This window comes from Phoenix dactylifera, chromosome 11 (assembly GCF_051530095.1).
Source record: "Phoenix dactylifera cultivar Ajwa chromosome 11, Ajwa_hap1_PhDact_Kaust_v1.1, whole genome shotgun sequence".
In the NCBI taxonomy this organism is placed as follows: Eukaryota; Viridiplantae; Streptophyta; class Magnoliopsida; order Arecales; family Arecaceae; genus Phoenix; species Phoenix dactylifera.
In genome coordinates, this window is record NC_143200.1 from 463098 (window position 1) to 484091 (window position 20994).

At 39.0% G+C, this 20994-nt stretch overlaps 2 protein-coding genes across 5 annotated transcripts; one reads left to right on the forward strand and one right to left on the reverse strand.

The window, feature by feature from the left end:
• Positions 1–1723: 1723 nt before the first annotated feature.
• Positions 1724–11032, forward strand: LOC103710095 (bZIP transcription factor 12-like). Of its 4 annotated transcripts, none has more exons than XR_604559.5 (5): positions 1724–2632; positions 2838–2909; positions 3326–3355; positions 8722–8805; positions 10597–11032. XR_604559.5 is itself a non-coding variant. In XM_008795710.4 (4 exons), exons 1-4 carry the CDS (start codon positions 1973–1975, stop codon positions 10675–10677), a joined length of 843 nt encoding a protein of 280 aa, XP_008793932.1. In that variant the 5' UTR covers positions 1724–1972; the 3' UTR covers positions 10678–11032. The 4 variants fall into 4 exon arrangements, 1 of the variants encoding a protein (XP_008793932.1); XR_003386268.3 differs by having other exon boundaries at positions 8734–8805; XR_015970964.2 differs by having other exon boundaries at positions 8178–8805; positions 10597–10653.
• Positions 11033–16100: 5068 nt separating this feature from the next.
• LOC103710096 (protein BYPASS1-LIKE-like) lies at positions 16101–18486 on the reverse strand. The gene has a single exon (XM_008795711.5). It carries the CDS (start codon positions 17618–17620, stop codon positions 16436–16438), a length of 1185 nt encoding a protein of 394 aa, XP_008793933.1. The 5' UTR covers positions 17621–18486; the 3' UTR covers positions 16101–16435.
• Positions 18487–20994: the final 2508 nt, after the last annotated feature.

A 20994-nucleotide genomic window follows, 5' to 3' on the forward strand; every position in this document is an offset into this window, starting at 1 on the left:
AAGGACCTCAGACCATCCATTCCCCAAGTTCTCTGAGGGGTTGCCGCGCTCATCACAATCATTGTAAATCATTAATCCAAATAACCTCCATAGCACCAAATTTTGTTTAGGTTGTATTTGGATATTCAGATAAGTTATCTTTTACATTTAAGTGGAACTGTGATGGAAAGGCTGTAAGCTATAGGATAGAAGAGTTTCCTAACTTTAAAATTCGTGGAATAAGCAATCTCTAAGAATCAGGATGCTAAATTACTTTTTCAATAAAATTCAATAAAAGTTCAAAGCTATGATGATTAATCGGGTGTCTTCTCTCCATGCAACCTTCTCTTCCCTAAGAATCATTTTAATTGTGTTGCCTATCTCGGCATGTAAGTAATTCCTTGGGACTTGTTTAGATGGTGGAATCTACAATATATGGATCATTTGTGCAGTGCTTACTTTATTTTTCTTCTCTATTACATGGTGGCAGACAAGAGTAAGTTGCAGGTTTACGGAGTTTGAGGATTTCTCGATTCTTATTTTTTAGGGATAGATAGATTTAACTACACTAGAAAATCTCATTGGATCCATAAGATCTTCTATCATCCAAACACACCCATAACATGTAACATCTCTTATTTAGAAAAAAGAATGAGCAAGGCGTCAGCTTGATTAATTCATCTCAAGCATGTGCAAGCCAGTGCATTGTTTAAGCATGACTTACTGAAATCATTTTCTTTTTTATGTAAATCAATAATAATAATAATAACAACAACAACAACAACAAAAACAACAACAACAAATTCATGATGACTAATATGCATAAATATAATAACTTCTTTTGTTGCCGATAAGAATATCTCTAGTTTTCAATCCTTTCAAAACTTTATTATTGTTCATCTAGCGGATCAAATACACACGTTGCATATCTTATATGACTGCTTCGAATGTCTTGTTGACCACACTTTTCTCCTTTTTTTTTTTTTTTTTTTTTCCACAAATCAGATGAGTACGGGCAGTTTCACACGAGTCTTGGAACGAGAGAATAACAACATTATCAAATCTTCTACTTCTACACACTTAAGATCTTAGTCCTTTTACTATTTCAAGCTTTGACCTTCCAAAAAGTACCAAATTGACTTTTGGCTGGGGCAATCAATAATTAATTCGGACAATTTATAACCTTTATCCATGGTGAACCAAAAATGCCATGGCTGATTGATAAATACTTCCTAGTACTCTCTAGCTCCCCTGTTTAACACACACACACGCACACACATGGCGGTCATAGATCACTTCAGGCAATTCATAGCCCTTTTTTTTCTGTATAAATTTATAATCTTTGTTTCTAACTACCTAAGGTGGACAAAAAGCACCATGACTAATTAATATCCATGTAAAATCATAAAAAATATTTCCTTGAATTGCTCTAATTTCCCTATTTAACACATAAAAAATACAGTTCCATAACTATTATTTTAAACATTAACAAATAATAATCATTTGGACATCCCACTCCCAGTATAAATTCTTTGCAATTCCGGTTTTAGAAAATTTCCACCATCAACGGATCCACATAAAATAATAATATTTGATGGTTGATTTTCAAGGAACATAATTTTTTATTTTTTATTTTTTTGCAATTCCGGTTTTAGAAAATTTCCACCATCAATGGTTCCACATAAAATAATAATATTTGATGGTTGATATTAAATGAACATAAAAGAATTATCTTTTTTTTTTTGAACCGACCGAAGCTGCCATTATTTCAGGTTGCAGGAAATTCCTATAACTGGTCTGTAGAAGATCCGTTACGCGTGATCTCTCTTCCCAGAAAGAAAAAAAAAAAAAAACCGAAGGGAGAGAGGAAACCGTCTTCTTCTTCTAAGGAGAGAAAAAGATAGAGACGGACGGGTAGAGACAGAGAAAGGAAGTCCGTGCGACGGAGATGGATCGCAAACCCTAAGCCTAAGCCTAACCTATAATCACTCGGATGGCGTCGTCGCGGGTGATGGCGTCGTCCTCGTCGGCGAATTCAGATTTCGCGCGTCAGTCCTCCCTCTTCTCCCCGGCGGTCACGGACCTCCAGAGCTCCGCTGCTGGCGACCCCATCAAGACCCTCCGATCCATGAGCATGGAGGACCTCCTCCGCAACATCTACCCGGAGAATGCCGCGCCCTTCGCCGGCGAGGACGGTGCCGCCGGCGAGGAGGCGCCGGCGTCGGCATCGCGGGAGGGGAATTTCCCGCAGCCGAAGGAGATCGCGAGCAGGACGGTGGACGAGGTCTGGAGGGAGATCGCCGCCGGCCGGAAGGGCGATGGCGGGAAAGGATCGGACGGGGAGATGACCCTGGAGGACTTCCTCGCGAGGGCCGGGGCGGTTAGGGAGGAGGAAGTTAGGGTTCCATCGGGCTCCGGGCAAGGGAATTTCGGGTTGGATTCAGTGTTGGGCGGTGATTTCGGCCAGCAGCAGCAGCTGCCGCTGGAGAATCCGGTTTTAGGGTTTGGGAATGGAGTGGAAGGCGGCGGCGGAAGAGGAGGGAGGCGAAGGAAGAGGCTCATGTTGGATCCGGTGGACAGGGTGGTGCTTCAGAGGCAGAAGAGGATGATCAAGAACAGGGAGTCGGCTGCTAGATCGAGGGAGAGGAAACAGGTCCCCTTTCTTTCTTTCTTTGTTTGTTTCTTTTTTTAAAAAAAATCATTCCTTCCCTTTGAATCGATGAATAATTTAATCCTCCATGGTATACAAGTGTTAAATTTGTGTATATTTATGTGTTTTTAGGCTTAGACAACGAATTATTTGGCCTTTGGCGGTGTAAAAAAATTTTAAATTTGTGTATGTTTATGTTTTCTTCTAGGCTTACACCGTAGAACTTGAATCTTTAGTGACACAGCTGGAGGAGGAAAATGCTCGGCTACTGAAATATCAGGTACTGCTGCATGTTCTTTCTAAAATCTAAATAGATGTCATATAGTCGAAGCAAGCTTGTTGCTAAAGAGTGTGATTTTGTTGCATGGAGAAAGATGAATTTTCTTGTCTTTCTTCAATACATTTTTGATTTCTCTGAAGGACATAAAGATTTTGGGGAACTGAGAGGTCAACATCCCCAAATTTTGTAGAAGGGCTGGTTTAATAACAAACAAAATTGTACCTCATGATCCTATAGATTGTTCTTATGCAAGAACATGGAGTTTCTGAAACACCACTTTAATACTATAATATTCTGCCCAGAAATATGATTAAGGAACCTGGATGTGTTCAGCAAATTTTGATGGTTAATGTTGTTGGACTTATTAGTCGTCAGTTTTCTTCTGACTTGGGGTCTGGTTGAATTGGGAATTGCAGGAGGAGCAGCACAAAGAGAGGCTTCAGCAGGTATGGATGTACATGAGTCTGTTGGTTGTAAATGAATTTATATAACAGAAAATATTTGCCTTTGTATATTTACTGCATCGAAAATGAGTTAATCTATGCAGCTTTCATTTTGAAGTTTTTTTGTAGGTCTTTTCACATTTTGTTATGAATGTTTTATTTATATTCCCTAACTAAATCTGATTTTGTTATGACTAGTCTGTTTGCATGGTTTAGAAGTCTGCCAAAGTTAGCAATTTAGAACAGTTGGATGCCCTTTCAGAAAGATAGATTACAATTATGGATTTTTGGTTGCACAGGAAGTGCAACGCTCTCAAAAAATTAAAAGCATATGAAGAATGCTATGAGGCCCAACTCCATGGCCAAGAATTTTCTTGTACCACTAGCTTGCCACGTGCCATGACCGAAAGACCACCCCTTGTAAACTGTGCTGACAGCCAACCATTTGAATCGTACTAATCCCACTATGCCACATGGCATGACACTGGTGCAAGGATTTTTTTAGCAATATTTAGCATTCAAACTGCATTTTTTCCAATCTGAACAGGTCTTTTATTGTATATTTTCCGAAACAGACATTTCACTGCGTATTAACTACATTGTGGATCTAATACTATTTTTCCTCCTAACATTAGGCACGCAAGTTAGATGGATGCTAGTAAGTAATCAACAATGGCTTTGTCCAAGTGCCAAGCACTTGGGAAAAATTGTTTATTTGTTTTGTCTCTATGAACAATCTTAACACACGTGCCTAGATTTACGGGTTCATCCCATTTCTGTCATCCTTCTAAAACATGGGTGAATAACTATGATGGTTTTAAAAAGTTATAAGTGCTGGACAAGTGGCCCTATTCTGGTATTAGGTAGGTGCCTAATTGCCCATTAGGATTTCAAGGTGAGTGGCTAAGCAAATCAGGATTTCAAGGCGAGCAGCTAAGCAAGTCAGGAATTATTTATGTCCTCTCCTTCCTTTCATTCCTCTTCATTTTCCATTTATTCTTCTCTCCAATGTTAGGACAAAAACTAGTCCATACTAGGAAGCAAGTTCAATGTCAATTTCCCACTTATAATGCATGTTTTTTTTTTGCCTATTCTACATTTTTCCTTGCTTAATACCCCGTCTATATGAATGTTGTTGCCTATTGTTGAATGTCCAAGAAATTTGTGTGATGGTTGGCCACCCAAAGTTCTCTTTAATGATGGATAGATGATGATTACAATGGATTAGATAGGTTACTAGTAGTGGATTCCAAATAATTAAAGAGCTTTGCACAACGAAAGAGTTCCTTTATACAAGCTCAAAACTTTTTCCAAGATGTCCTTTTGTGCCATAGACCAATGTTTTTCAATGCAAACATGCTACTTACCCTAATTGGATATCATGTTGCACAATTTAAGCTAGTCCTTGCTCTTCAAAATTCATCAAACATGAAATCATAGTCCGATGCTAATTTGTCATGCAAAAACCATCTAAAAGGTGTTCTATTTTCTCATGCATATAATATCAAGTGGGATGTGCCATGTTAGGTCAACATCCTAGACAAAGGTCTAGGCTAGGTAAAGTTGCCTAGTAGAGGCTTGAGACCAATATATCAAGATAACAATTTATTAAACGAGAAAATGAAAAATTGGGGCTGGGGATGTCTAATACTCATATTTTTTGAAATTTCAAGTTCTAATAATTTTAGACACCGGGGCATGCATTATATGGAAAGACACTTGGAGGCACTCTAAAAATGAATTATCGTGCTCGTAGGTGTGCAAACAAGCTGAGCTTAATGAGCTATGCCTAGCTCAAGCTTGCTTACATTTTCTAGTCAAGTCGAGCTCAATTAATTTTGAGACGAAATTGAGTTGTTCACAAACAACTTATTTAAGAAACTTGGTGAAAGCCTAAGGTATCTTAAGATTTCATACGTACATACGTTGAGCTATTTATGATGGTCATACCTTAATCTCATAATTAAAATCTTTTTTATTTTGTAAAAAAAAATATTTTCAAGAATAAATACAAAAGTAACCTCTATACATAAAGATTAAGTAAAATAATATATATAAATTATTAATTTGTTTATATTTCAATCTTAATCAAACTGGGCTTGTGCAAGCCAAGTCTAGCCTAGCCAATTCAAAAATTGAGCAAGTGAAACTCGAGTTGAATTTCAAGGTAAACATGCGCTACTCACGAACAGCTCGCTTGTTTGACAATCCTACTTGCTTATATAGGTAGAAGCTATGTTACATGGGTTTGTGTACGGTTGTGTACGGATGCAAAGAATAGGTACGTATAATCTGGACATGCTGGACATCACCTAATTCTATAGGGCCTAGTTTTGCTTTGTGCAACTTTTAAGTTTTAGTATGTACTTAATGCAAACTTGTGCCTTGTTATATCTATGCATACTTATTTTTTTAAAGAAAAACAATAAAAAAGTTAATGCAAACCTATTCTTGTTCTTTGACATAGGCCATGGACTGAATCAAAATAGGGGAAGTAGAACAAAAATTTTTGGTCAATAGGCTCTTAATGCAAAGCGACAGCATGTAAACTTGAGACTGAGTTAATTTGATCATCAGAATATCAAATAAGCTTCTTGACTGAGGATCACATTCATCAATCAAACACTCTTGTATGAACCATATACCATGCACGTAGTAGCAGCCTGATTAAAACCATATCTCTAAATCCTTTTCACTTGTTGTTTCGATGTTGCACCTATCATGGCATTCGTTCCCTATTTCCCAATATTGCAGTTCTTTCTATGCATTGGCATCCTCCTTCCATTGTAACCTCATCCACCCAATGCATTAAACCTCTAGCTAGGTAGCCTGCCTTATCCCAGATAGATAATTGGCACCTCCTTCCTCTGATTGTCTCGCTCTAGTTTGCCCCATTCATCCGTCCCCTTCTCTCACCTGCCCCATTTTTGCTTCCCAGATTCCCAAAGCGCTTATCATGACATTCACCACTTATTCCCCTATATTGCAGTTTTATCCATCCATTGGCATCCTCCTTCTACTGCCACCTCATCCACCTAATGCACGAAACCTCTTGCTAGGTAGCTTGCCTTATCCCAGATAGATAACTGAAACCCCTTTCCTCTAATGATCACTTTCTGGTTTGCTCCCATTCATCCACCCTTCTCTCACCTTTCCCATTTTTGCTTCCCAGACTCTTAGAGTGCTGTGTTGGACTTAAGATCCTGTACTTGTGTCTTGTTTTGTACATGGGTATACTATGGTAAAGAACAGAGCTTGTGGTATTGAAGGCTAGAAATGTCGATACAATGGTATGGTTTTTCAAAGTATCCATCTAAAAGCACCTCATTGCAATCAATCAAAATTCTTAATTATTTTGTTGTTAAACAATATCAGCTTAAAGTTTCCAGATTCGTTTATTAAAGTGTCTTTCGTGGCTTTGTTTTCTTCTATTATTGGCATGGTTGTGTTTTCTAATAATAAAGTGCCATTGGCCAGTCAATTTACTCGTCATTAGCATATTTTGACATGTTTAAATATTTTTATTTTATATTGTGTTGTAAAGAAGTGTCCCTTTTTTAAGGTTTTTGGAGGATGAAGTAATGTTCACCTGGTGACACATGCCAAGTTTTGTTGTGTTGGGCAAGCAAACAAAGTGATCAAAGGGTAGAATAGAATGGGGGCAATGGTATTGTTGACTAAGGATTTTCTTGTTACAATATAGTGGAGGACTATGGAAGAGGTAAAGGGGTATTGAGAAATGATAGATCTTATTTGGAAATATTTATATATTTTCAGGATTTTTACTTTATAATGATACATTTACTTCTAATTGTCAAAATACTAATATGTAATTATTACAAGATTATTGATAGTAATTGTTATACACTTGGCCTATCAAGCTTGATATCTAGGACTAACCCTAGGTTCAACTCATTGAAGAAATGGCTTCTTTTTCTAGGCTAGGTCCATCTCTTGTTTGTCATTTTGAGCCCAAGCTTGACCTAAAACAGATCGAGTCTGTCTAGCTAAAATGTTAGCTCAGCACACTGGCACTTCTAGGGATGAAGTGAGGGAGATGTTATAGAAATGGTGTAGTTATTCACTTCTAGGAATGAAGGTATAATGACTTTGTCTTTACTGTGAATTACAACGCCTCCTTGATTGAGTGGTTGTCAAAAAAAGAACTTAAAATGCATCTCATTTCAATGCTGATTCACTTTATTTTTTTGCATTGTAAGTGAATAGTTTAAAAAATCTTAAAATTAAAGACATAAGACTTTTTGTCTCATTAATGATATACTATCTATAAAAGTAATTAGATAGGATAGCTTGTGAGTTGCCTCGTTGTAACTTGAGTGTTATAGGTTTGACATATGGAAACGGCTTCTTCACATGGGGATGTAAGACTGCGTACATCTGACCCTCCTTAGACCCCAGAGTGGTGGGAGCATTGTGCACTAGGATGCCCTTTTTTTAGATAGGATATCTCATATACTGTCAATGGATAACAAGAGAATGAAATCAGGATAAATACCAATCCCTATTATGGGTAGAAAGATATGAATCGAACCAAATAGTTCTCATGGTCCAGAATCTGAAAATGAAGGAAACCTACATTACAATATGCTTATTTTAGATAGTATAGTGATGTTCTCTCAATGTTGGCTAAGGTCCTTTGGGAATTTTATTTAAGTTCAGTTTGCTACCCTGTAAATTGTATCTTTAGAGATGAACGCAATATCCTTATCAAAATTTCACTTTCCTCTGGCACCATTGTGAGTTGTTCCTTGATTGCATGGGCTTGCATGAAGTGAATCAAGGTAGCTTTCCTACTCCCTGACAGGCCTCTCAGGTTCCACAACAGGTTTCTCCTCTCATCTGGAATAGCCTCGGCCCAGAACAGAATACTAGTTTTCAGGATTGATGCGAGGAGAGAGAGTTGCTAGTGAAGACCCTCTGACTTTGATGGATCACACTTCATCCATAAAGTGGAGCCCATATAGAAAGGCTTGTTTACAAGGCATTAAGTTCTTAATTTTCTTTTCACTTGCCTCTGGTGCATATCTTAGTTTTGTGCTTTGGGTTTTGCAAAGTCTGAATTTATCTCAAAAATATGCATGAGTACAATTTTGCTTGATACTGTTGTGGTTCCTCATATTTTTACCAAGTCTCTTTCTACTGCATTATGTTTTTATCATGAAACTTCTGCATTCTGCTTGTTCAATATATGGTAGCATTGGCTAGCCCTGAAATACTTGCTTGGTTATCCCCTTCTAGATTGTTTGTCTGTTTTACATTTGCCTATTTGATTACCTTAACTTTATAAAGCATCGCAGTAGTTGATATATTCTTGTTTAAGCACATTATTCTGATGAGAATGTCAGTAGGTATTGGAACAGAGTTTGATGTGAAAATAGTGGCCTAGTTTCAGTTTTTGGATGAAGAAAATCAATTGCTGTGATACTGTAATGGTAACTACCTTATGCCCAATTATTTTGTTGTTTTTCTTTTAGCTTTGCAAAACATCAGAGCACTGCCTTTGGTTTTTTGAGGTGAATTGCAACTTCGAGAAGTTGTTTACACTAAAGGTTGTATTACTTAAAAAGAATCAGTATATGAATATCTACATGTTTGCACAAAAGGATACCTAACATGGTGTTGTTTATACCATTAGAATCATACTTCAAAAATAAAAGGGTCTAGATACACTTAGAAAATGGTCGATATGTACTTGTCTAAACAATAAACAACTATATTACAAGGGAAGAAGCCCTCTCAAGACAATGTTGTGCGACTTTCGGCCCCCCTAAATCATTAATCTCTTTCTTTTTGAGCCAAACAGTTCAGTCCTGTTATCGTAATCAGCAGCAATAATTTGTTGAATCCCATAGTTATGAGGCTCGAAAACCAATGAGGCTAGGAACCGGGTGTCTGAGATGAATGCATTGAGTATATATTGTTCACTTTTGGGAAATAGCTTAATATACACACCTGATTACACTCTTCTCATGTACTGCTATATAGATTAGCACCTAAGACATGGCAATGTAACAGACATGTATTAACTGTACACTCAAATAGTTCTTATATAAATTTCTTCATGCACCATGTATATGAGTGGGTATGTTTATGGTTATCTGTTCTTCACATACTTCATTACAGCATCCTTTTGGAGATGCAACGGCTAGCAAGTTATGTGCACCAAGATTCTGTTGCCTTTGCATTCATAATCTCTCTGATGTTCTACTTTGCAAGCACTCTCTTGGCCATTCTTTCATACACATATGTGAAATGCCGTAATGTTGATCAATGGTTTATGGTAATATGGTCATGAGCTTCAATGCACTTCCTACTCTTCAAGGTCTAATAAAGTATTTTGTTTTCTAGCAAAATTAAGAAAAGAATAGATTATAAATGACAATTTTCCAAATTCATGTATGTACATGAAGAGATTATCAGCAAGCAACTATATTGGGGTATTTCTCAATAGTTTATCACCCTTAGTTAATATCATTGCGAATTATTTGTCAAAGGTCATGGTAAATTTTCGTACCATCAATTTGTACTAGTTGCATTAAAATCTTTACTAGGTGATATAGTTGCTGACTTGCTGATTTTAACTTATTATGTTTAGGAGAAAAAATTGAGCAGTTCAGACGGGATCAACATATATGCTGGTTCCAATTAGTTATGTTTGGGTCCTAATGTTGATTTTATTTCTTTAGCATGGCTGCGTATACCTCCAAAACCAGTAACTTATGCGCTACTTTTTTTTTTGGGCCTCCTGAAGGATGACTATGATATAGTCTTTTATTGGCGACATCAGTCACTGGGATCAGCTCTAAGGTTATTAGAATTTGGTAGCCCTACTGTCTGGTCAGAAGCGTCTGCAGTGCAAGTTCCATGCCTTTGCGCTTCTGTTTTTTAAACAGTTGACTGTTTTTTTTCCCCTTGAACAATACATCTTTGTGACTCATCCATCTAGAATTTGTGTACTTTTCATGCTTGGCATTCCTGTGAAATCTCAAGCTGCAAATATTATTTTTGTTTATATCTGTTTTATATAAGATTTGAGATATTTGCTTGGTGAACAACACAATCCAAGTGCTGTAAATCTTCAAAAGGTTAGAGAGTTCATCCCATGGGGGACAGCACAGTCCTAATAGTCCTCTGGCACTTCTTCTATGTGGGTGTGTAGTATATTTGCTCATGCAATACCAATTTGGCTTTGTATGGTTAATGGCTTAAACCTTTTTTTGCAGCTCATGGAAAATGTAATCCCAGTTACTGAGAATAAAAAACCCAAGCTATCTCTGCGAAGAACTTGCTCCATGCACTGGTAGGAAGAGTGCCAAGGGAATCATGATGTCCTGAGTGGTGGTTTTTTATTCCATACACAGAAACTACAGAAAAAACTTAGCAAGCCTCGACTGTTTGCGAGGAAGTCGGTATGTGTAAAAATGTAGGAATGCAGGCAACAGAAGGTAGCAAAGGTAACATTCTAGATGGATGAAGGAAATTGGTTTATGGACATGCATACTTTCTTTAGCTTTAATTTTCTTCTGTAAAAGAACAAAGGTTTGTAGAGAGACTCTTGAATAAGCAGGCCGCTTAGAGATGGCCTTTGTATGTATTTCTCAGTTCTCACTATATGTTTCATGCAAAATAATTCATAATTTAAACATTCACATTTTCACAGTGGGTAAAATTTGTTATGATGATACCAACTTTATCTTCCAGCGGGAAATTGGCCTAGTTCAAATCTGTCATCTTTGTTAAAGTTGTGTAATATGGTGTATGTGTTACAAGCTGGAGAACCACATCTTGTAGTTTGAAAGCTAAAACAACTGCAGGCATCCTAAAGTTCGTCATACCTGATACAGATTTCCATCTTACAAGGGCATGAGTGGGAAATATTGAATTCCTCCAGTAGGTTAGACTTGTATCTCAAACTAATCTCACTACCTTCCAGCAAATAGCACATTCTATAATGTCAATGTTGTTAATCGGGTATGTGAAATCTTAAAACTATTTCAGTATCAATCCTTCTGCAATCTCAACTCTTTAATACATCTCAAGGGAGAGCATTTCATGACACTTTCTCTGATCATCATGTTCTGAAAATAATACTGTGTCACCATAGCAGCTTATTCTCCACTGCATCAGTGGAAAGAACCCATTGTTCCAAGCTGTGGGTTCTGCCTATCTTCTGCGCGGAGATCCACGGTATTTTCGCATTACTGGTATAGGGACATGCACAAACACGCATGTAAGAAAAAAATATGGTTATCCATAACTTAAACCTCTTGGTATGTTTTGTGGATGAAAGTTGGAAAAAGATGAGATTGAGAGGGACGCAAAAGGTTGGGGGTGGGGGATTAATGGATTATCATGATGGGTAGTTAGGTAGATTAGATGGGAGAGTAGAAAAATAACCCATCCTTAATTCTAAATGTCATCCTCCAATGAAAGATCAACGTGTCGTCTAATTTAACTAACTCTTTTTTAATATAGCATAGATATGTAAAAAAGGAAAATCATTCATATATTAGAAAATTGTTTATTTCCTTGAATCTTTGAATTCCTCGCAAATTATACCTTGCAATCAGCACAAAGTGGTACATAATGAGATCAGGGAAACTGAATCAGGAAAATTCAATGTGTTTCCCTGAGAATTCAAACCAAAAGCACAGGATGATTCATCAATCAGAGAACTGGAAATCACGAACCCAACATCCTCACCTGCAGATTCAACTGAAGCAGCAAGGGGCAAATTAACAGCAAGAAGTGGTATTGCAATATTAATCACGACATATTGGAGAGATTAGAAATTGCTACCAAAGGATCCACATGAGAATGAGGAGACCCTTGAGACGCAGACTCATGATCTAAGAACTGCTGGAGTACATAGAAGTCTAACAGGCGCATCCAGCAAATTGCATTCGATTATCAGACCTTCAGCAAATGCATGGCAAACTGCCTCAATGAAAAACATAGATGGGCAATTTTTTTGCCACCGCAGAATTTCAAAAATTCATTCCATATGATTTGCATTAAAACACCGAGAATCAAAATCTCGGTCCATCATGGTTAGCCATCTTGAAACACATAACGAAACTGGCAAGATAGCACCATTCAAATCTATAAGCTGATTAAGTAGGCTGAATACTGTAATGCATCTACCACAGCAGTCGTGCTTTACAAGAGTACTGACATGCATGAAAGCAATAAATCTTAATTTGTCATTGCCAGCAAAAACCATCCAAAAGTATTATCTATCTAAATATTGTACTGGAAATTGTAAATAGATTGGCAAGAACCAACATAAATGTTTCTCTTTTCCTTAAAATAAAGATTGGGAAGATTGATTGTTTCTTTTTTGCTCCTCAAACACAATGAAGTCAGGAAAAGGCAAAAGAAAGATGGAAACTTGGCAGCCAATCATGATCAGCTTTAAAAGTATGAACAAAAATCACTACTAATATGGTAAGAAGGAAACTCTAAAAGATAAATTGCCATGACCTGCCAAAACACAGTCCGGCACAATAAGCAATAATCCAGCTTACCAATTAGTCAGTGTGTGTGTAATAAATCCCCACATGTAACCAAGACCATATATTTGCGCAACATCAAAGATGCAAACTTACAACAAAACTCATAGTTCACACTAACAACGTAGCTGAACAAATTTGGATGACCGAGCACAGTCGAACCAAATCACAACCCCCCAACCCGTGTAGGAACAGAAAAATCTTGGATCTGACATCCCTTCGCCAAATATGCCCTTTGGCCTTCTGTATGCAACACATCCACAGCACATCACCAGATCACCTAGAATAACCAGTCCTTAAGAGCCTTCTCCCTCAAGAATAAGGACAATCGATCACCTCATTACAAACTAGCATCTCATGAGTCATGTCTTACATGTGACAAGTTATAGCATCACATGTCTTCAACATATCAATCCTTCCCCTGTTCCCCTCTCAATCTTCCACAGATCCTCCCTAACAAAATATAATGACACTAACTTACCTATTGCATCATGATTTTCTTTAAAAAAAACAAAAAACCTTTTGCATCTTGTCATTTATTGGGCAGAACTCACAACATCCAAGCAAATGTCATGGTAAAAAATTATGTAATTTTTCCAGAACATATATAAAGGACTTCAATAACTAGGTGAAAATATTATAAGCTTAAAGATACAAGGAGCTGGCTTCCATCCGTCAAAGAATTGCTTCATACAAGTGTCACCCAAATCGATAGTATCATCTTGAACCAATATATTACAGTATAGCTAGCCTTGTTGCATACATGTAGAGACACTAATATTGGCTCCTACTCTAGAACTGATCTCCAAGCCAGGTTCAACGGAATGGATCATGTCTTAAATTACTTACCACCATTTTCATTAAAGACTTTCAGTTTCCACTTCCTCTAATCTGACCTCCTGCCTGTAATTGTATTGGTTCCCTCACCATGGCTTTCTCTAGCTTACATTGCATATGGTGAAGAACTTTGCAGTCTTTCCCACTCATCTTCTATTTCTCATTTCCACATTTCTATAGTAGGATTCTCTTGGGCTCCCATTCCACTAGTCCAAAAGATTTCAAATATTTTTCCAAGTTATACACTTTGATGATAATATTATGAATGAAAGTAGTACTACATTTAGATGACTACATGCAATTGCACATAAAAAGAAACAAACTACATTCCATAAATTTTAAGTCAACTGTACTGGTCTCTACATTGCCATGGACCTTTATTTAAGTACTGGTTCTTCACAACAAGATGTTCTACATTCTCTACTTCTACATTCTCTACTTCCACCCATTGTCTTAAAAAGTGGTCGCTGCACCTACTATAGCAGCTGCCATAGTGATTTTGACCCAAAATTGCAACACTAAGCTTCATTGGGACTCCGTGGCACTTGGGTAAAAGTTGCTGAATATATCAAGAAAAAAACATGCTATAGCAGCTGCTACACTACATGCTCAAGGCAAGCACTTTATTCCACAAGGGTAGCACCAGTTCCCTAATGGACTGGTCCAGCAATTATATATCAAATCAGCTGGACTAATGGTTTGTTTGGAACAAGGGTTGGTCTAATGCTTTGTGCCCTTACCAAACGAATGTTGGTACTGAGTGCATGATGTTTATAACTTTGCCTTTAATATTTAATTATTTTTGCACAAAATACTTAGTGAAAAAATATTGATATGTTTAAGTAGCCTGTCTTGGGCTTATGGCACCTACTATCCACTTTCTTCCATTAAATCCCAAGGCTGGGTCCATGCACGCCATGCCCTTTTTAATACACTGCTTCTAGCAAGTCTTCTTCAGTTTCTCCTTCTTCTCTAACCCTGTAATCCAGACTCACCAACTTCTCACCTAGGTTATCTTGGGTCTGCATCATGTTTTCATATCTAGATGAAACATTGTCCCCTCAATTTTGATTCTTAAATTTAGTTTGCCTAGTTTTTACCCCACATCTATCTCAGCCTCATTTTTGGTAAAAGCCCATCTTATGCTTATGGATCCTCCAGATCCATAGTATGCATGAAACAGAAAAAAAACAAAAATCAATATTATATGCATGTGACAGTTGGGATGAATCAAAGCATCTATAATCCCACTAGGCTGTATTTCATCTTGTACATTTAAACCTATACAAAAAAAAAGAGAAGATTTCCAACTTATATTCTGCTTTTATTGAATGTGAATTGGATGCACCATTATCATATGATTTGGTGGATGCATGTAACATACAACTGATCGACTGAAAAGAGCATTTTGGACTCTCACAGATATAGCATCCTACATCATTTAATTTATCAGCCTTAGGCCAGGACTCCAACATCTGCTAGGGCTGTTAATAGACTTCTAGCATTTCTGTTCTTCTAGATCACATACTAGGAGATGCTTCTTACATGAGTACTTAAATACCCACTTCACTAGTTAGTAGTTACTAATATGCTTATACCGTTTATTTTATTTTATTTTATCATCATCATCATCATTATTATTATTATTTTATTTTATTTTATTTTTATTTTTTTATTTTTTTATTTTTTTTTGGGGGGGGGGGGTATGATGTTTGCAAGAACAAAGTTCTACAAAATTTTCTTCTTTTATCATAAATTTTCCCCAATTTATTGCCAACAAAAGAAGGCAAATGTTAAGAAATTTTACAAATAATTATGATATTTTGCGAACATCTTATGAAATACATCAAAACATTTCTAAAATTCTTCGGATCATTTTGATGTTTTCAGTATTCTTCTATTCTATATCTCTGTTCTTTCACTTTTTAATATCTGACATGTTCCAGGATTTATCCTAGAAATTAAAAGTCTGCAAATACTTGTCTTGACAGAACTATCCTGAATTCTGTTCTTACCATGTATATGGCCAGATGGTTCACCAAATTTAACTAGTCAAAACTCAAAACAACATTTTTATAAAAAAATAAAATAGAAGAATATCGGGCGCTTGGATGGAATGCTTATTAATTACATTTAGGAGCATAAATAAAGGTCTAAATGAGACTGAAATTGCTGCATTAAACATAAAACAAAAGTCTGCCTTGACTGTGGAGAATATTTAGGCAGATAATTCACAACCGGGCAAAGAGTCTTGATTCTTTCTTTATATCCATTGCAATCTGGAGCAAAGCAACAAAATCCTTCACTGCATTTCATTCTTCTTTCACTATCAGGTAAAATTTTAGTGCACACTCATGGGATATTTGCGAAACATGAAGTTTCAAAAGGAAACGCATACCACGTATTTGCTAATTTCAATGAGGATTGAACAATCGAGAAAATTGTTGGATAGTTATACATGAGAAAGCCAAAACAGCATCATCAGAAACATAACTAGAAAATACAATCCAAATTTTTACAGAATGTACAGCAGTAACTAAATACAGGAGCACTACCTGGTTAACCTTATTTGCGGAAGGAGACATTTGATAAATTTCTTCAGCTCCTTCTTCTCCTTATCTCTGTTCTTCCTTCTAATGGTTGCATCCCAAAAATCAAGCATGAATAATCCAGAAAAAAAAAAACTCCTCATGCGACCAACATCACAAACAATTCACTCGGGATTGTGAGCCCGGCTTATGCTATCGAGGCCTTCTGTTCGGCTGCGCACGATCCTATGGAACACAACTCTCACCTGGCGTTCCAGCGGGTCGAGCCCTTCTTTCAGAGCGCCGCACACCTCCGCTAGCTCCTGCAACCCCCGCCTCACCTCCGCCTCCTTCTCCTCGGACAATGGAAACTGGACCGAGTCCATCAGTTCTGCCAATTGGCGAGTGCATCGCTCGATCTGATGGATCTCCTTGAGCAGCCCATTCGAATTCTTGCGGTCCTTCTTCTTCGATTCCTCCATGATCCGCTCGTGCAGCGACAGCACCGAGGCCGCCCAGGGGAAGCTGCGGGGGACCGAGAAGTGGGTCCCCAGGCCACGGTCCTGGCACGGGATGGCGGCCACGAGGGTCCACATGACGAAGAGCAGCACGGAGCTCATGGTGAACACGGGGACCGCGAGGCCGTTGGTGGCAGCGATCTCATTCCCCCGAGGAGCCGAGAGGTTGTTGCTGATGGCCTGGAGCTGGCGGGCGGCGGACCAGGAGCGGGAGACGCTCCAAGAGAGGGAGCGGAAGTGGCGGCCGTGGTGGTGGTTGCTGTCCTTGCCGTGGCTTCCGCGGCCGAAGGAGCGGTTGCGGTGGTTGAGGACGGAGCCGGCGTCCTTCTCATCGAGCATGAGGATGGTGAGGTCGGTGAGGGCCTTGCGGGCGCGGCGGAGCTGGCCCTCGCCGAGGGTCCTGTGGGAAGGATGGAGAGCGACGAGGACGATCTCGAGGTGCTTGCTCCACTGCCGGATCTGGTCGATCCCATCCCGGATCGCATTGCAAACGTCGAGGGCTTTAACGCCGCGCTCGAAGAAGTCGGAGATGAGGCGGTCGAGAGGGGCGCGGGAGAGGATCCCCTTGCCGTTGAAGAGGATCACGCGGAACTCTTCTTGGCAGATGAAGAAGGCGTCCAGGAGCTTCCGGACCCAGGACAGGGAGAGGAGGTCTTCTCCGCCGGCGGCGGAGGAGGAGAGGTCGAGGAAGAGGTCGGCAACATGGCGCTGGAAGACCTCGAGATCCTGGTCCTGGCGGGAGCCGCCGTCGTGGCCGTCCACGGAGTGGAGCTGGTCGCGCCGGAGGCTCAGGATCGTGCGCCCGATCGACGCGAACGGCACCGAGGAGCCTTGGTAGTCCGTGGCGGGCATTCTCACATGAATGAATCAAACCACCACACACCAACCTTACAATTCCTCGTCCAATTCGATTCAAACCAAAACCAATAGAATTTCAGAGATTTAGGATCGACCCTCGACAATCAGAAATCCTAGAATTCGATCGAATAAGATAATTCCCAGAGCAAACGGAAGCTCGAGAGAGAGAGAGAGAGAGAGAGGAAGAAGAAAATAACAGAAGAAACCCTTCAGTTCGGAAGGGGGTCGGCAATGGCAGATCTGGGGAAAAAAAGCCCTAGAGATTCGGAGCTCCTTTAATTACCAACTTCTTGGACGGCGAATGGAAAATAAAAAAAAGGGGAACAGAGGCCGGTGGATTTTCTAACTAAAGAATAGAAAAGAGGAGAAAATTGCCATCATTCTTGCGACAAGAAGAACTAAAAAGGAGGAGCGGGGAGCCGCGAGCGAATTGACCCAGTGGAAGGGACCGAGAGTCGAGGTGGCCACGTGGCGCCCGGGCTGGGGCCATTACGGCGTTACGCCAGGGGCGGGGTTTCACACGTGTGCGGTCGGGAGCGGTTCGCGCCGGGGCGGAGGACGACCGGTACCTGCCATTGCTGGGGTTCGCCGGCTCGTGCGGGGAATAATTCCATTCCCCTGGATAAGAAGGGAGGAATTCTGAACGGGAATAAGTCGTGGAGGAAGGGGCATTGACGGGACCCTCATGGTGAATATTACAATTATCCAGGATATCGGAAAATGAAATATTGAAATCTTGGACCATGTTACGGAAGATATGGCAAAATGATAATACGAACGTATAGTACCATAATTGACACGTGTCAAGTGGATGGAAGGGAAAGCACGATTTTGTTACCGTACGATCTGTCCATCTGGAGCAGCACTAGAGTCCCGAGCAAGCGTCCAACCAAGTGGAGAGGCTGCCAAACAAACTGGTGGCCAAGCTTTTTCATGAACAAATCATGTACCTGAGGTTGGATCTTCCCATCGTCATTTCTTGCTTCTTCTTTTTTTTTTTTTTTTTTTCTTTCTTTCTTTCTTTCTTTCTCTCTCCTCCTCCTCCTCCTCCTCCTCCTCATTTTTTTTTTTTATATAGCGACTACTCATACTAATGTCATATGAACACAACAGCTGAATTTCTAGAAAATAAACTGCATAGTGGCAAAGAAATATAAGCATGCCCAATCCTTCGTCATTTCTTGCTTTTGCCTTATAGAAGCTACACATTATTTCTTTTCTTTGATCAATGAGAAGAGTGTTGACTCTTTTTCTTTTTTTTTCTTTTTTAAAAATCTTCCTACCATCATGGTGGGAAAAGTTCAACGAGACCTCGGGGATCTTCTTTTATTGTATAGGTCGAGTTTCTCTAATTTATCAATGGAATGTTACGGTATGACTGTCCAAGCAACTATTTTTTTTTTTTAAAGCCAAATGAATCATATAGTTCTAGTAGGGATAAATAAAAAAAATCAAAAAATAGTAAACCACAGAATGCTTTAGGCAATTTTCTTTTTTCAACTTATATAATATTTTTGAAATGATTAGTTACATACAAGGTCATCCAATCCGCAGCTGCGTTGGCATCTTTAAAAATATATTTAGCTCGAAGCAAGGAGCCATATAGTTCACATTTCCTAAAGCAGAAATTCGGTGATTAAAAAGACAGGATGAGGGATGTGTTGATGAGACTTGCGCTCGACACCTAGTTATCAGCTAACTTGGTAATATACGAGGGATGTGTTGATTTGCAACTCATTAGCCCGGCAGGCAAGACAGGGAAAAAAGAAAAAAAAAGGAACAGCTTGTACCAATAAGTAAGAAACACGAGTCCCAATTCACATGATTAAAAGACGGGATGTTGGCCGAGGCACGAATAGGAAATCCAGCTCGGATGGGAGAAAGGGCGCTCCGTAGTCCGTGGAAGGAACGAAGGCAGCCTATTGAGGGCGTGATAATGGGGACAAAAGCGGACGGGACGGGCAGCCACTAATACCTGTCGCTTTTCCGCTCTTGCATCTCGCGAATGGTGGTTGTCGCCTTGGTTTTTTATTCGAGAAGACTGCTCATTCTCCTTCCTACCACGGTAGCGTTTTTATGCGGCCAAAATCAGACTTATTTATCACAAGTTGATGCATGGTATGACAGGTTCAATTTTAATTGCTCTTATTCTATATTAATTTTTTTTTCTCTTTAGCTGTTGGTCCCCAATGCCATATTTGACTTAAGCATTGAAGAACTCCTAGCTGGGGGAGGCTTCAGCAATTCTTTTTGCTCTTTTTTTTTTTATGTGCACAATCTTCACACTTTCACTATCATCATATTGAATTTTAGCGGCAATAAATTAGCGCTGCCGGTGGAAAATGAGAACATACTCAATTTGTTGAAATCCTAATTTGAGGAGTCAGAGAGAAAACAAAGAAATTTTCCAAATGCATGTGATGGAAGATGGCCTCGAAACTTTTTTACAATAAGATGATGAAAAAAAAAGATATTACCAGATATAGATACATGCCAATTTATCAAAATCTATGCATGTTGGATGAAATTGCTCCAAAAGAAAAGACCTTCCAAATATATGTATGATTAAAAGATTATTTATCACTTCTAAAATTTTGCATATGGCAAGTGATGCAGGCCTGCACTTGATACTCCTCTTCGATCAAGAGACAACAGCGACAAAGAGTGTAGCTTCTACACCGGAATTTTCTCTTGCTTTATTGCGTGAGACTTTAATTGCTGATGCTGTGATGCATATTTATTCCACTTAAAGAATTCAGGTTACCATATGCTAGGAGAAACACAGATCTCAGAACATATATCATGATAGCAGGTATTTCAGAGAGGTTCTGTAAAACTTCATGCATTGAGGAATTATTAATAAACAAATGCATAAAACTGAATGACTCGATTGACTTCAATGATAAAATGCACATAGTTGCTGCTAGAAAGTTGGAAATGCCGCCAAATTTAGGCATCTATTAGTCGATCCGACCTTGGTGCCTTGACCTTCTTATGTAACACATGCAAAATGTGCTAGAAGACTGAGAAGACTTCTACACTAATCGACCTTGGTGCCTCAACATCTCACTCATCGACCAAGCCCCGCGAAGACTTCTACACTAGATTGTTCCCTTGCTTTATTGCTTGATAGGACTTTAATTGCTGATGCTTGTGGTGCATGATGAATGGCATATTTATTATGCTTACAGAATTCAGGTTACCAAATGCTACGAGAAACGTACAGACCTCAGCACATACATCATGATGACAGGTAATTCGGAAAGGTTCTGTAAAACTTCATGCATGGAGTTTAGACGATAAACAAATGCATAAAACTGAATGATTCGATTGACTTAGATGATAAAATGCACATGGCTGCTGCTAGA

Excerpts from the sequence above, each read along its gene's own strand:
- LOC103710096 (XM_008795711.5), bottom strand. The coding sequence starts at position 17,620 with ATGCCCGCCACGGACTACCAAGGCTCCTCGGTGCCGTTCGCGTCGATC.
- LOC103710095 (XM_008795710.4), top strand. The coding sequence starts at position 1,973 with ATGGCGTCGTCGCGGGTGATGGCGTCGTCCTCGTCGGCGAATTCAGAT. Across the intron at positions 2,633-2,837 it reads GATCGAGGGAGAGGAAACAG|GCTTACACCGTAGAACTTGA; the intron begins GTCCCCTTTCTT and ends GTTTTCTTCTAG. Across the intron at positions 3,356-10,596 it reads ACAAAGAGAGGCTTCAGCAG|CTCATGGAAAATGTAATCCC; the intron begins GTATGGATGTAC and ends CTTTTTTTGCAG.